Source organism: Bufo gargarizans, chromosome 6 (assembly GCF_014858855.1).
Source record: "Bufo gargarizans isolate SCDJY-AF-19 chromosome 6, ASM1485885v1, whole genome shotgun sequence".
In the NCBI taxonomy this organism is placed as follows: Eukaryota; Metazoa; Chordata; class Amphibia; order Anura; family Bufonidae; genus Bufo; species Bufo gargarizans.
Genome location: NC_058085.1, coordinates 31,453,881 through 31,466,709, shown reverse-complemented (window position 1 = coordinate 31,466,709; position 12,829 = coordinate 31,453,881). Strand labels below are relative to the sequence as shown.

The following is a 12,829-nucleotide window of genomic DNA, read 5'->3' as shown; positions in this document are numbered from 1 at the left end:
CACTGACCGCAGCATAGAAGGGGAAATCCGCCGGAATCTCTGTAAACAGCGATGTCAGCAAATGCAGCAGGGGCCCGGACCCCTGCAGTGATCGGGCACAACTTCTGCACCCACCCGATCAGCCCACCGTGCATGCACGGCATTTTGCGTTGAGGGTATTACATTTAATCTTATATATAGTCCTTTGGGGTACTAGTTAGGTGAATTTCTAAATATTTTACACTTTCCCCCTCCTCCTTGATCACCAGGGACCCCGGGATAAAGTCTCCTATTGGATCCAAAGGGATACAAGCAGATTTGCTCCAGTTTATTTTTAAGGCAACTTTAACACTGGCGTTTTGGTTTCCGTTTGTGAGATCTGTTCAGGGCTCTCACAAGCGGTCCAAAATGGATCAGTTTTGCCCTAATGCATTCTGAATGGATAAGGATCCGTTCAGAATGCATCAGTTTGCCTCTGTTCTGCCTCCATTTCGCTGTGGAGGCAAACACCAAAAAGATGCTTGCAGCGTTTTGGTGTCCGCCTGACTATGCAGAGGCAAACGGATCCGTCCTGACATTATTGTGTGCCACACAATATGGCACAATAGAAAAGGGATCAGTCCCCATTGACTTTCAATGGCGTTCAAGACGGATCCGTTTTGGCTATGTTACAGATAATACAAATGGATCCGTTCTGAACGGAAGCGTTTATGCAGATCCATGACGGATCCGCACCAAAAGCGAGTGTGAAAGTAGCCTAAACCAGGTATTTCTCCAAATTTCTCAAAAATCTCAAATATTCGGAACAGCGAACCATTAGACCGCACAGATAACATCATGTCGTCTGCATACATATGGAGACTTTCCTCATCTCTCTCTCTCTCTGGAACATAAATCTATACGATTGGTTGCTGTACTTGCATTGCGTGTGTTGTAAGATATTGATTGGTTGGATTTCAAAACCCTGTGGGCAGTACTATGTTTGTTTTTTATGAATAAAAGAGGCTGTACCTGAAGTACAGTCTGACCACTGCTTGACCCTCAACACGGAGCCTTGTCTTGTTATTGGGGGGGATTCCCTGTATGCTGTTAGAGATTGCCAGGAGTGTAAGCTGATTGTATGCATTTCCTGTTCGTCTGCTAGCAGCTATTCGCGAGGTTCCAGTTTGGAGTGCTATTTTGTATCCAGTTCGGGAGTTTAGTGTTCTGCAGTAGCTGTGCCTGTCTCTCAAAAAGGGGCATACCGCCTAAACGGATTTTAACCCCTTGTCTGCTGAAAACGGTCCGTTACATTACCTCACTCTAAACAGTGGTAGAGTCCTATCCTACTAGATGTAGTAGATTCAAAAGTGCTAAGTGTAGCAGAGCTAAAAAACTACAGCAGCCTCCTCCTCTCCACAGATGTCAATGTCAAAAGTAGGAATGAGCAAAGCAGCCATCTAAAAGCAGATAGAAGCTTTTTTCTTTAACAAGATATATTACAAAGTTTTCTTATATTCCCGTGTACTATTCATTTATGGATACTGGAGGAACACATTAAATATACTAATGTAAAATATTCTATACACATGGTGGATATACAGGTGTGTTATTTATTCGTAATAAAGATACAGTTGGTAAAGTATCGCTGTCAGGACAAGTAATCACAGAAATTCCTGATAGAGGTGGGTGTAGCACAAACTTTTAACCATTTTAACTAAATTAAAGAGGTTGTCCGCTTTTTTATAATGATGACCTATCGATCATCAATAGAATAGGTTAACAATATCAGATCGGCAGGGGTCTGACTCCTAGCACCCCTGCCTATCAGCTGTTCGAAGAGAAAGCAGCGCTTGTACAAGCACTGCCTTCTCCGTTTACCTGCTCTCTGTCACAATTGAAGTGGCGAGCAGTGTAATTACAACTATGGCATCTCTATTCACCTCTATAGGACAACTTCTGTCTGTTCAAGTGAATAGGACGGAGCCGTCCCATTTATGTGAATGGGGACACCATAGTTGTAATTACACTGCTCGCCGTGGCTTTCTCTTTAAGCAGCTGATCGGCGGGGGTGCCGGAAGTATGACTCCTGCCGATCTAATATTGATGACCCATCTGTGCTACATCCATTTCCACATGGACTTGAAATTTGACTATGCTTTCACTACAGCAGTGTCTGCTTTTTGTGCAGTCAAAAGAGATGACCAAGCTTTGGCCAAGTTTGGTCTTCTTCAGTCCTATACAGGCTTCACTACTCTATGGTTTGCCAGGTATTTTTAGCCCTTTTAGCACAATTTCTTGGTAACTGTCAGGGGCATACAACAACATTTTTGGACCCCATGGGAAAACTGACTTTCTGTGAGCTTTCTTACATTTACATTTTTTTTTATTGGTAAACAAATCTTAATTTTTACAAAATCGTACTTTCCCCAACTCCTATGTTGTAAAAAGTAGAGCAGGTGCTTTATGAATATGGCGCTTATTCTGAACACCGTGATCTCTGAAACTATTTACACCAGACAACTTACATTGCCAAATCTCCTCTATACAGCTCTAATTCCTTCGCCTCTCCCAAACAATATAGGAATAAATAAGACTTCCATTGAGCCCAATGCAAACTGAAAAAATCTTTTTTTACCACATTCCCTCTAGTGGTGGCTACAGGATATTATCTGGGATTTAAGCTGGGAACTGACAGAACATGGGCTTACTTTACCACAGGTCCCACAGCAGTGATGTGGTCTGCCTCCATATCAAGGACCTCTTCATTGCATACATTTCATAATTATCATTTACTGCTCTTAATTGCCTTTCCTTTCTGTTGCATGACATGTTAGTTAAAAAAAGAAAATTACCACATCCCTGCTTGGGTTCTTTGAAGATTAAAAAGATGAAATTTTTTGGTAAAATGTTTCCCACATTCATAAATGTCCTTTTCCATTGTGAACAGTTTTCCGATGATTAAAAAGATATGATTTGCGAGAAAAATATTTTCCGCATACTGAACAAAAATATGGCTTCTCCCCTGTGTGAATTCTACAATGTCTAACAAGATCCGATTTCTGAGTAAAGCATTTCCCACATTCTGAACATACATGTGGCCTCTGCCCTGTGTGAATTCTCTGATGTGTAATAAGATTTGATTTATTGAGAAATAATTTCCCACATTCAGAACATGAAAATGGCTTCTCTCCTGTGTGAATTCTCTGATGTGTAATAAGATTTGATTTTCTGATAAAAAATTTCCCACATTCGGAACATGAGTTTGGCTTCTTCCCTGGGTGACTCCTCTGATGTGACTTGTCTTCAATGTGCATCTTTTCATGAGCAACAAGATTTTTGAAAGCAAAACATTTCCCACATTGCGAACATAAAAACGGCTTCTCGACTGTGTGAAATCTCTGATGTGTAATATGACTTGATTTTCTGATAAAAATTTTCCCACATTCGGAACATGAAATTGGCTTCTTCCCTGGGTGACTCCTCTGATGTGCCTTCTCTTCAATGTGCATCTTTTCATGTGCAACTAGAGTTTTTTTGAAAGCAAAACGTTTCCCACATTGGGAACATGAAAATGGCTTCTCTCCTGTGTGAATTCTCTGATGTGTAATAAGATTTGCTTTTCTGATAAAAAATTTCCCACATTCAGAACATGAGATTGGCTCCTTCCCTGTGTCACTACTCTGATGTGACTTGTCTTCAATGTGCATCTTTTCATGTGCAACAAGATTTGCTTTTATGATAAAAGTTTTTCCACATTGAGAACATGAGTTTGGCTTCTTCCCCGTGTCACTGCTCTGATGTGACTTGTCTTCAATGTGCATCTTTTCATGTGCAACAAGAGTTTTTTTGAAAGCAAAACATTTCCCACATTGCGAACATGAAAACGGCTTCTCGTCTGTGTGGCTTCTCTCATGTTGAAGAAGTTCTAATTCATGGTTAAACGATTTTCCGCATTCTGAACACGAAAACAACTTAATCTTTATGTCAGCTCTTTGTTCAACAGAACTTCTCCCGCTTTTATTTTGAGTTACAGTCTGTGATGAATCAGAAGATTGGACCTGCTGAAGTGGATCAAATAAAAGATCTTGGCTGAGTAGGGCTGAGGGTATAGCTTCATATGTTGCTTGTGTAATATCATGAGCAGTTGCCTGCAAAGCTAAAGTAATCCAATGTCCATCTGAGCTTCTGGTACAGTCATCTGCAAGAATAAAACAGATTTTATTACTGTGAATAATAAAACCATAAGCAGTTCTATCTAAAAAGTTTAAAGAAAAACTTCCGCAAAAAAATTATTCTCTGACCTGCTAGAAAGGTACATGATGTAATCTGTGGTGAATGTAATTTTCTTACCAGAGTCTGTATTTGTGAGTTATCACCTCCCTTCTGCTTCTCATCTGTGTCATCTTCATGGCTTTCTCTACACTTTTCAAGTGAAATTCTCAGTGGAGAATAATGAAGGAATTTGTGAATCGGAGCTATTAGGTGGTATCTCTTTGACACACATTCTTGGAAACCTTTTCGAGAAAATTAGACTGACAGAGTCCAGGGGTTCAAATGGAGGCCCCATTAGTGTTAAAAAAAACTAAATTAAAGTCCAATTGAGGAATAAAATTGACAATGGAAGGTGTCAGTCTAGATGCAGCTTGGTTGAACCTCTCTATCCACCTGGACTTCAAAGTAGTCTCAATCAGGCCTCGAGAAAGCTTCGGAAGATGCGAAATTGCCGTAGGCCGGCTGCATCTGTGGAGTACTGTTTTCCTGCACTGTGCATATAGCTGAAATATATCTATACTGCTTTAGGCCTCATGCACACGACCGTATTTTGTTTCCGTGTCCGATCCGTTTTTTGGCGGATAGGATGCGGACCTATTCATTTCAAGGGGTCCGAAAAAAAACGCGGACAACACACCGTGTGCTGTCCACATCAGTATATCCGTACCGTTGCTCCGCAAAAAAGAATTGTGAATGTCCTATTTTTTTCTAGTTTGCGGACAAGGATAGGCATTATTAGAATGGATCCGCAAAAAAAACGGATCCGCAAAAGAAACGGATGCCATACTGAACGTCATCCTTTTTTTTGCAGACCGCAAAATACATACGGTCGTGTGCATGTAGCCTTAGTCTAAAAAAAAGGCACTCAAAGCCAAGATCAAGATAGCGTAATGGAAAAAAGGGTCAAAATTGCCGATTTGCCATTTTTTCATTGCTTCGCACACACTTCTAAATGGTATCAATAAAAAGTAAAGATTGTTTCGCAAAAAATGAGCCCCTAAAAAGCTCAGTAGACATAAGTATAAAACAGTTATAGTCAGAATATGGCGATGTAAAAAATATATATATTTTTCTCAAAGTTAAAATTTTTACTCTATTTAGACACAAAAAACCTATACATATGGGGTATCGTTGTCATCGGACTTACCGAGAAAATGAAGGGCATGGGTCAGTGTAAACAAAACACTGTGGGAACAAAACCTGCAAAACGGGGGAGGGATTGCATTTTTTTCCAATTCCACCCCATTTGGAATTTTTTTTCCACTTCCCACTACATTTTATGCCATAATTAATGGTGGCACGAGAAAATACAACCTGTCCCGCAAAAAATAAGCTCTCATACAGCAATGTGACCGGAAATATAAAAAAAGTTATGGCTCACGGAAAATAGGGAAGAAAAATGAGAACGCAAAAACAAAAAAAAATAATAATCTGGTAGCCAAGGGGTTAAAATGTTTTTAAAGTTGTAAAATTGAAGGCCGAAGTTATTCCCGGAAGTCTTGTGAGAGACTAATTTTGCCTCCACGCAGCACATACCGTACATCCTTATAGTATTAAAACGAAGTTGGGGAACAAATCGACTTCAGATTTTAGATACAAAGTGCGATTTGCTCCCCCCTAAAACTGACTGGGGCCACTGCAGGGGGCATTATACCTACAAGAGGCAAGACAAGGGGCATTATACCTCCTGGGGGCACTACTGATAGGTATTATACCTACTCAGACACTGCTGAGGGGATTATATCAACTGAGGATACTATCAACTGAGGATTATATCAACTGAGGGCATTATACCAACTGAGAGCACTACAGGAGGCATTACAATGACTGGGGGTTACTACAGAGGGGCATTATATTTATTGGGGCACTAGAGGGTGCCATTATAATTACTGGGGGCACTTTAGGTGGCATTATTACTACTTGGGTTCTGTAGAGGCATTATTATTATTGGGCACATTATGGAGGGTACTACTACTAACAGGGTCATTCTTGAAGAGCATTATCACTGTAGAGGGCACTATTACTAATTAGTACACTTTGGGAGAGAATTATTACTATTGGTGGGACTTTTGGGAGCACTTTGGGGACCATCTGTATGGTACTGTTATTTCTTCATTTTAGTATTTGAGGGCACAGTGTTGAGGGTAGCATGGGATAACACTGTTGGGACACTAGGAGGAGGATAACTAAACATGGCTGAAAGAAGTCGTTAAGTGTTGTCTGGGCCGAATGGAGAAGATGAGGAAAGATAACGTCTACATCAAGGGAGACGTCACTGAATATAATAATAGGTAGGTGGTGCTGTATTCTTCTGTACGTGTGATAGCACGAAATGTAATGTCCATTAAAATATGTCTTTAGCATTGGGGAGGGGGTTGGATGGAGAATTTGACACATTTGCATTGAGATTTGGGCCCCAAATCTTTTGATACCCTAGCAACACCCCTGATTTCCACAAGTCCAAACATGTCCACGTGAAAACCTGCAACGTAGTAAATTCTGGTACCTGGGACGCAGTTTGTGGCAGGGGTCCACCTGCGGTCATTTCCACTGGGCAGTGCTTAAACACTATCCCTAGTATGTCTACAGTTGGACTTCTGAAGGAACGAATCACTAGAAGAGGAGGTTGAGAGTACAAGGAGAACCTCATCTCTTCCTCCTAGACTCTGGTGACCACCATTCCTGACACTAATAGCTCTGACCTTCCATCCTCCCTCTCTTATTTGGGTGTATGTCTCCATGTTCTGTTCTGTTTCAGCACACAAAAACATTTTATGTGACCCTAATAGGAGCTAATGGTTCCTCACTCTCAAAATCAGAATCACATTTTCACCCTTATTTGATTTCTATTTTGGTTGAAAAACCTTACAGAATACAGACCATAAAGAATTCAACATAAAATTGTAGTATCCAGTGATGGAGTAGAATCTGTTAGTCTTCTCTGCTTTATTTAAAGGTTACTACTCACCTGGGCGGTTATCTGTAGGAATGTCCTCTGTACTCTGCTCATGACCCCTCACATATGTCTCTGTAACAAGCTATGAAATAAATAATGTATAAATCATCAGACAGTTGGAGAAGTTGTGTGGAAGGTTTTTTATGAACAGAAAATATCAGTAGTTAGATTGACAGCCAAACATGATCAAGCAGCAGTAGATGGTGAGGTATAATGTAGCTCTGAGAGCAACCAAATAATACAAGTAGTTTAAACCCTTAGTGACCACCAATGCACCTTTTTACATCGGTCACTAAGGGGCCTTAGGCTGAGCATTTTTTTATGGTGGCCCAGGCTAAGCATTGCATGGGTCCAGTGCAGCAGAGAGCAGGGATTCGACCCTCACAATAGAGCCACTCTCCTGCTTTAACAGTGCGGCCTGGCAGGATCGCCGATCCAGGCAATTTAATCTCTTACATGCCGCAGACAATAGTGCCCAGGGCATGTGAGCGGTTACAGAGGGAGTGGACTCCCTCTGTCTCCCATTGACACCCCGCAAATGAGATTGCGGGGTGCCGATGTCAGTGCAGCAGGCCAGGGCCTAGTGAAGGCCCCTGGCCTGCCTCTAGTGTGTCCCAGAAGGCTGTGCGTGTCCCGGAAGTGCCCTGCTACCCATGATATTCTGCAATAAATCCAGACCATCAATAATCGCGTGCTTCTGATAATGATTCATTAGAAAACATTTCTTGTAATCTGCACGTCACCTGTATAATCTCATCTGTAGTGATACCAGCAATTTGCAGATGAAATTATATGCTGCAGGCCTGTTGGCACAATAGTTACACTTGGGGCACATCTTCAGTTCTCTTCTTCTGCTTTTGGGGGACAGTGTGGCTACTGCAGTGTTCAGGCTTCAGTTGTAGGTTAGCCGGGGCCCAGAGGCAGGAGTTGGGTGGGCAGGCTTCCTGCTCGGTGGGCTAGGCTTCCAACTAGGCAGGCAGGCCTGTAGTCACATTGCTCCTGTTTCCCTATTGGAACTGCAGGAGTGTATGTGACTCAGCAGATTGATGGAGTAGCTTCACAAACCAGCTTAAGATCTGGAGCACATGAATGAGTGTGTGCCCCGCGCCCGTACTACGGCCTGCAAACAGAATGGTCTGTAATCCACAAGATACTGATCAGATGCCCACGGAAACATTATGAAGAGTTTCCAAGGGAGTTTGGTCCGTGCACGTTCTTGTGTTTGAGCCCTAACACTGAGCCCCACAATCAGGGGGACCACTTGCATATGCCCCAAAAGGAGGGCATCATACCTGGGTGATGATATAACACACAGAATGGAGACCATAATCTATATACCAGCGTTGGCAGATATTACAGGCAGGAGGTAGAAGAGAGAGGAATACAACTTCCAGAATGTCCACGCTGTTATTATGGGATTGGCAATATTTCAGGACAGGGGTATAAGAGGAGAGGACTACATCATCCCGGAAAGCCCAGGCCATTATTACAGAAAAGAGGATATTTCAGAGAGGAGTATAAGAGGAGAGGACTACAACTCCCAGAAAGCCCCGGTCGTTATTATGGAATAGAGGATTTTTCTGGGAGGGGTATAAAATGAGACGACTACAACTCCCAGAATGGCCAAGACATTATTATGGGATAGAGGATATTTCAGGGAGGGGTATAAGAGGAGAGGACTATTATATTAACCCAAAGGTTTCTCAGGCTTACCACTTCTCCGTTCCTGAGCCTGGCCCCTGCACTGATGACATGCCCCCTCTGCTCGGCCCTGCCCTAGGCACTTGCCCTCGGGTGCCTATTCGTAAATACGTCTCTGATGGCAGAAACTGATTGCTAAGGGTCACAGAAAGAGGAAATGATCCACCAAAGGAATGGATGACAGATGTGTGACATACAGGTAGATAGTGGATTAATGAGCAGTACTGAACTGAATCTGAATTCAAGTCAGCAGATCAGCCAGGACACAACAGCAACGCAACAAGCAAATCTCAAACACAGAAAAAAAAGACCATAAAACTACAGATCCCAAAATATACAGATACAAAGATAGAGTCACAGGACTACTAGTCTCAGAATACAGAACAATGTACGAACTACCTGGAAGGGAACGCATCTAGAAAGCACTCAAAAACCAGAACTGTGTAAGGCCTGACTATATAAAGGCTAGACAATCAGAAACTCCACCCTAATCACCAGACAAAGCTAGGTGTTAACCATGCCCAGATTCAGAAACAAGGCAACTGAATAAAAACTACCCAAACAAAATGAGAAACCAGTTGAAAATGAAGCAACAGGCAGGCCCCTGTTGCTTGTAACAACAACCTAACATTATAAACTGGAATACAGTCAATTTTCATATCCTGCAAAGGAAAACATACACCAAACATGTTCTCAACACAACCATATCAGCAATATGGCCACATTATCAGTTTTTGGTAGGGTGGGCATCTTCACTGCCGGTTATCTGACCCAAATATCTACAGGTCTTCTGTATATATCCAATGGGTTCCCTATTCCAACGAGCAGTCTCCATAGCTAGAGATATGTAATGTCTATGGTCAGCTGTAACCCTGCCATCTCCACCTTTCTCATTATACAAGGATAAAACATAAAATATCGGTGGATAAAACAAGATTGAACACAAGATCTTCACAGCCTTCTACAGATCATAGGGAACATTTCAAGAGGACTCAATCCATCTACCTGATCATCCTGTGGGACATTGTGATGTTCTATTGAACCATCCTGTGGAAGAAGAGGACTGGGACATCTCTCCGGTGTTCTTGTCTCTTCCTTAACTGTAGGAAACACATCCAGTGACTGAATTAATTCCTTACATACAGAAAATGAGAGGACGTGTGTATTTAGTCATGTCTATTACCTGGTGATGTGAGGGGCTGGTGATCCTCCATCATGACGTCCTTGTACAGATCTTTGTGCCCTTCTAAATACTCCCACTCCTCCATGGAAAAATGGATTGTGACATCCTGACACCTTATAGGAACCTGACAACACAATGATACAGTCATCGCCCAGATCCCTTCATAACATTCCTGTATAATGTCCCAGCATTCCCAGCAGTGTCACCTCTCCAGTCAGCAGCTCAATCATCCTATTGGTGAGCTTTAGGATATTCTCTCTATTGATTTCCTCATGTATCAGGGGGTGAGGCGGAAGCCCCATGATTGGGCTCAGGGTTCTTCCACATCCTTCAGACACAGCGGCCTGACAGCGCTCACTAGAGGTCTTCTTCACTACTGTGTAGTCCTGGTTATGGAGAGACACAGTAATAATTATCACTACATACATCTCCAGAGTCCCTCACCTCTCCAGTCATGTCCATCTGTTAGTAACATAGAGAAGATGATGTAATGTGACATCATCAGAATCTCTCACCTCTCCAGTAAGCCGGAAGAGGATCTCTAGGGTGAGATTTATTATACTCTCCGCCATCTTGTCCCTGTCCCTATCCATCCTTGATGGGTCAATCAGGAGAAGGATCTTATATAGTAGATCTCCACTGGCCGGATCCTATATTGTAGGAACCTGAATGGAGAGAAGATGAGAAGATGTAAAATCCTACAAAATCCCATGTAAAATACAATTACTTGAGAGAATAAGAGGAGACATTAGAGGAGATAATAAAGTGTAGATGTTGTGTTCTCTTTCTTGTTTGGATAGGAACATGAGTTAAATAGCTTAGTCAAGGCAGATCCTCAATGTGTGAGGTCAAGGTAGTTTCATAATATGTCACAACTTAAAGGCTATGGGCACCTTTGTGCATAAAAAAAAAATCAATAACCCATATGTTACTGTAATGCAGCACATAATAAAATTGCACATGTTTGTTTATTGGTATCAGCTTTGCTTCACAGGCCCTCAGAAGTGCTCTTCTATGATTTTTACTCACTGTGGTCATCTCCTGTGAGGCTCTGTAGGTGTTCCCTCAGCACTGGTCACATGGCCTCTCCCGTCTGTTGATTTCACATGCACCAGCACAGCTCTGCTCCCCTCCCTCCCTTCCCTGAGATAAGCCCTGCCCCCACACCCTGTCACATGGCACAGCTATGCTCCGCCCCTTCTCTGAGATAAGCCCCACCCCCACATCCTATCACATGGCACAGCTATCAGCCACTTCCATACAGAAGGCCTGTAATCAGCAGATCTATTTCTCACTTTCCATTCTGCAGAAAGTCCACTATTTATAGAAGACAATAGATATTTCTGCTGATAACGTTAGTGCAGCGATCTACAGTCAGAACCTTGGTGTTATACACAGGATATAGATCTCATTTACTGACGCTCTCTCTTCTGAATACAGTATTGTGTGCAGTCGGCATATGAACTGTCACTTTTCCCACACAGATTAGTACAGTGTGACGACACACAATGCCATGTACACATAGAAGTACACGGGGGAGGGGAGACTTATCAAAACTAGTGCAAAGGAAAACTGGCTTAGTTGTCCATAGCAACCAATCAGATTCCTCCTTTCATTTTCCAAAGGAGCCTTTGAAATATGAAAGGTGGAATTTGATTGGTTGCTATGGGCAACTAAGCAAGTTCGACTTTACACCAGTTTGAAAAATGACAATATAAACGAAAAAAGTGACAGCACTCTTAAACACTTAATTCACCCCTGTGGTCGCAACGTTTTCGGCTCCTTCATAGAGCCTTTTTTAAAGCTATAAGCGGCTTCAATTTGCTAGAGAGCATAACGATTGGACTCTGGAGCAATGGAAGAAGGTCATGTGGTCTGATGAGTCCAGATTTACCCTGTTCCAGAAGTAATGGGCGCATCAGGGTAAGAAGAGTGGCAGGTGAAGTGATGCACCCATCATGCCTAGTGCCTACTGTACCAGCCTGTGGGGGCAGTGCTATGATCTGGGGTTGCTGCAGTTGGTTAGGTCTAAGTTCAGCGACAGTATGTGCTCCAAGAATGAGGCCAGCTGACTACCTGAACATACTGAATGACCAGGTTATTCCATCAATGGATTTTTTTCATCCCTGATGGCACAGGCATATTACAAGATGACAATGCCAGGATTCGGGTATAGTAAGGACCGGCACTCGCTATTGGTAGTGATATCAAATAAATTTAATGGTCACATACAAATGGTTAATGTGACGCGTTTCGGCTATTAGAAGCCTTTGTCAAACATACTGTGTACAACAATCAAACAATTTAAATAGCCCGCGATGGAGCCGGATATGACGTCAGGTTGCCATGACAACATTGTAAACAAAGGACACAACAGTGCAGAACTGATGATAGAGCAAGTGGATGAGCAGGTAACAATGATTGCTTAACAGGGCACCATTTTTTGCAGTACTGTAAACTGTAGAACATGATTAACACAGATACAATATGATATACTTAATGTTAGATACTGTGGCTAACTAATTAAGGAAAAAAAGGGGTGAAAAAAAAACACAATTAAATTGTCGGTGCACCATGCTTTATACTGCCACATTTTGCTAAAATATATGAAAAATTCAAGATATTCTATACAGTTATACTGCTGTTATATGGTGAACTTACGCCCTGATTAAGCAGTTAGTAACATGGATGTAGTCAAGTTCTCTGTGGAGAAAAGAAAGAAGGAACCAGTTGAGAAAAATTGCTATGCACTGTAG

General features: G+C 42.1%; 1 protein-coding gene across 1 annotated transcript; it reads right to left on the bottom strand.

Moving 5' to 3' along the window:
- Positions 1-1,212: 1,212 nt before the first annotated feature.
- Positions 1,213-7,258, bottom strand: LOC122941686 (gastrula zinc finger protein XlCGF17.1-like). Its single transcript, XM_044299110.1, has 2 exons — positions 7,202-7,258; positions 1,213-4,159 (listed from the first exon to the last, which is right to left on the bottom strand). Exon 2 carries the CDS (start codon positions 3,780-3,782, stop codon positions 2,880-2,882), a length of 903 nt encoding a protein of 300 aa, XP_044155045.1. The 5' UTR covers positions 3,783-4,159; positions 7,202-7,258; the 3' UTR covers positions 1,213-2,879.
- Positions 7,259-12,829: the final 5,571 nt, after the last annotated feature.

Coding starts and splice junctions, on each gene's coding strand:
- LOC122941686 (XM_044299110.1), bottom strand. CDS start 3,782: ATGCACATTGAAGACAAGTCACATCAGAGCAGTGACACGGGGAAGAAG.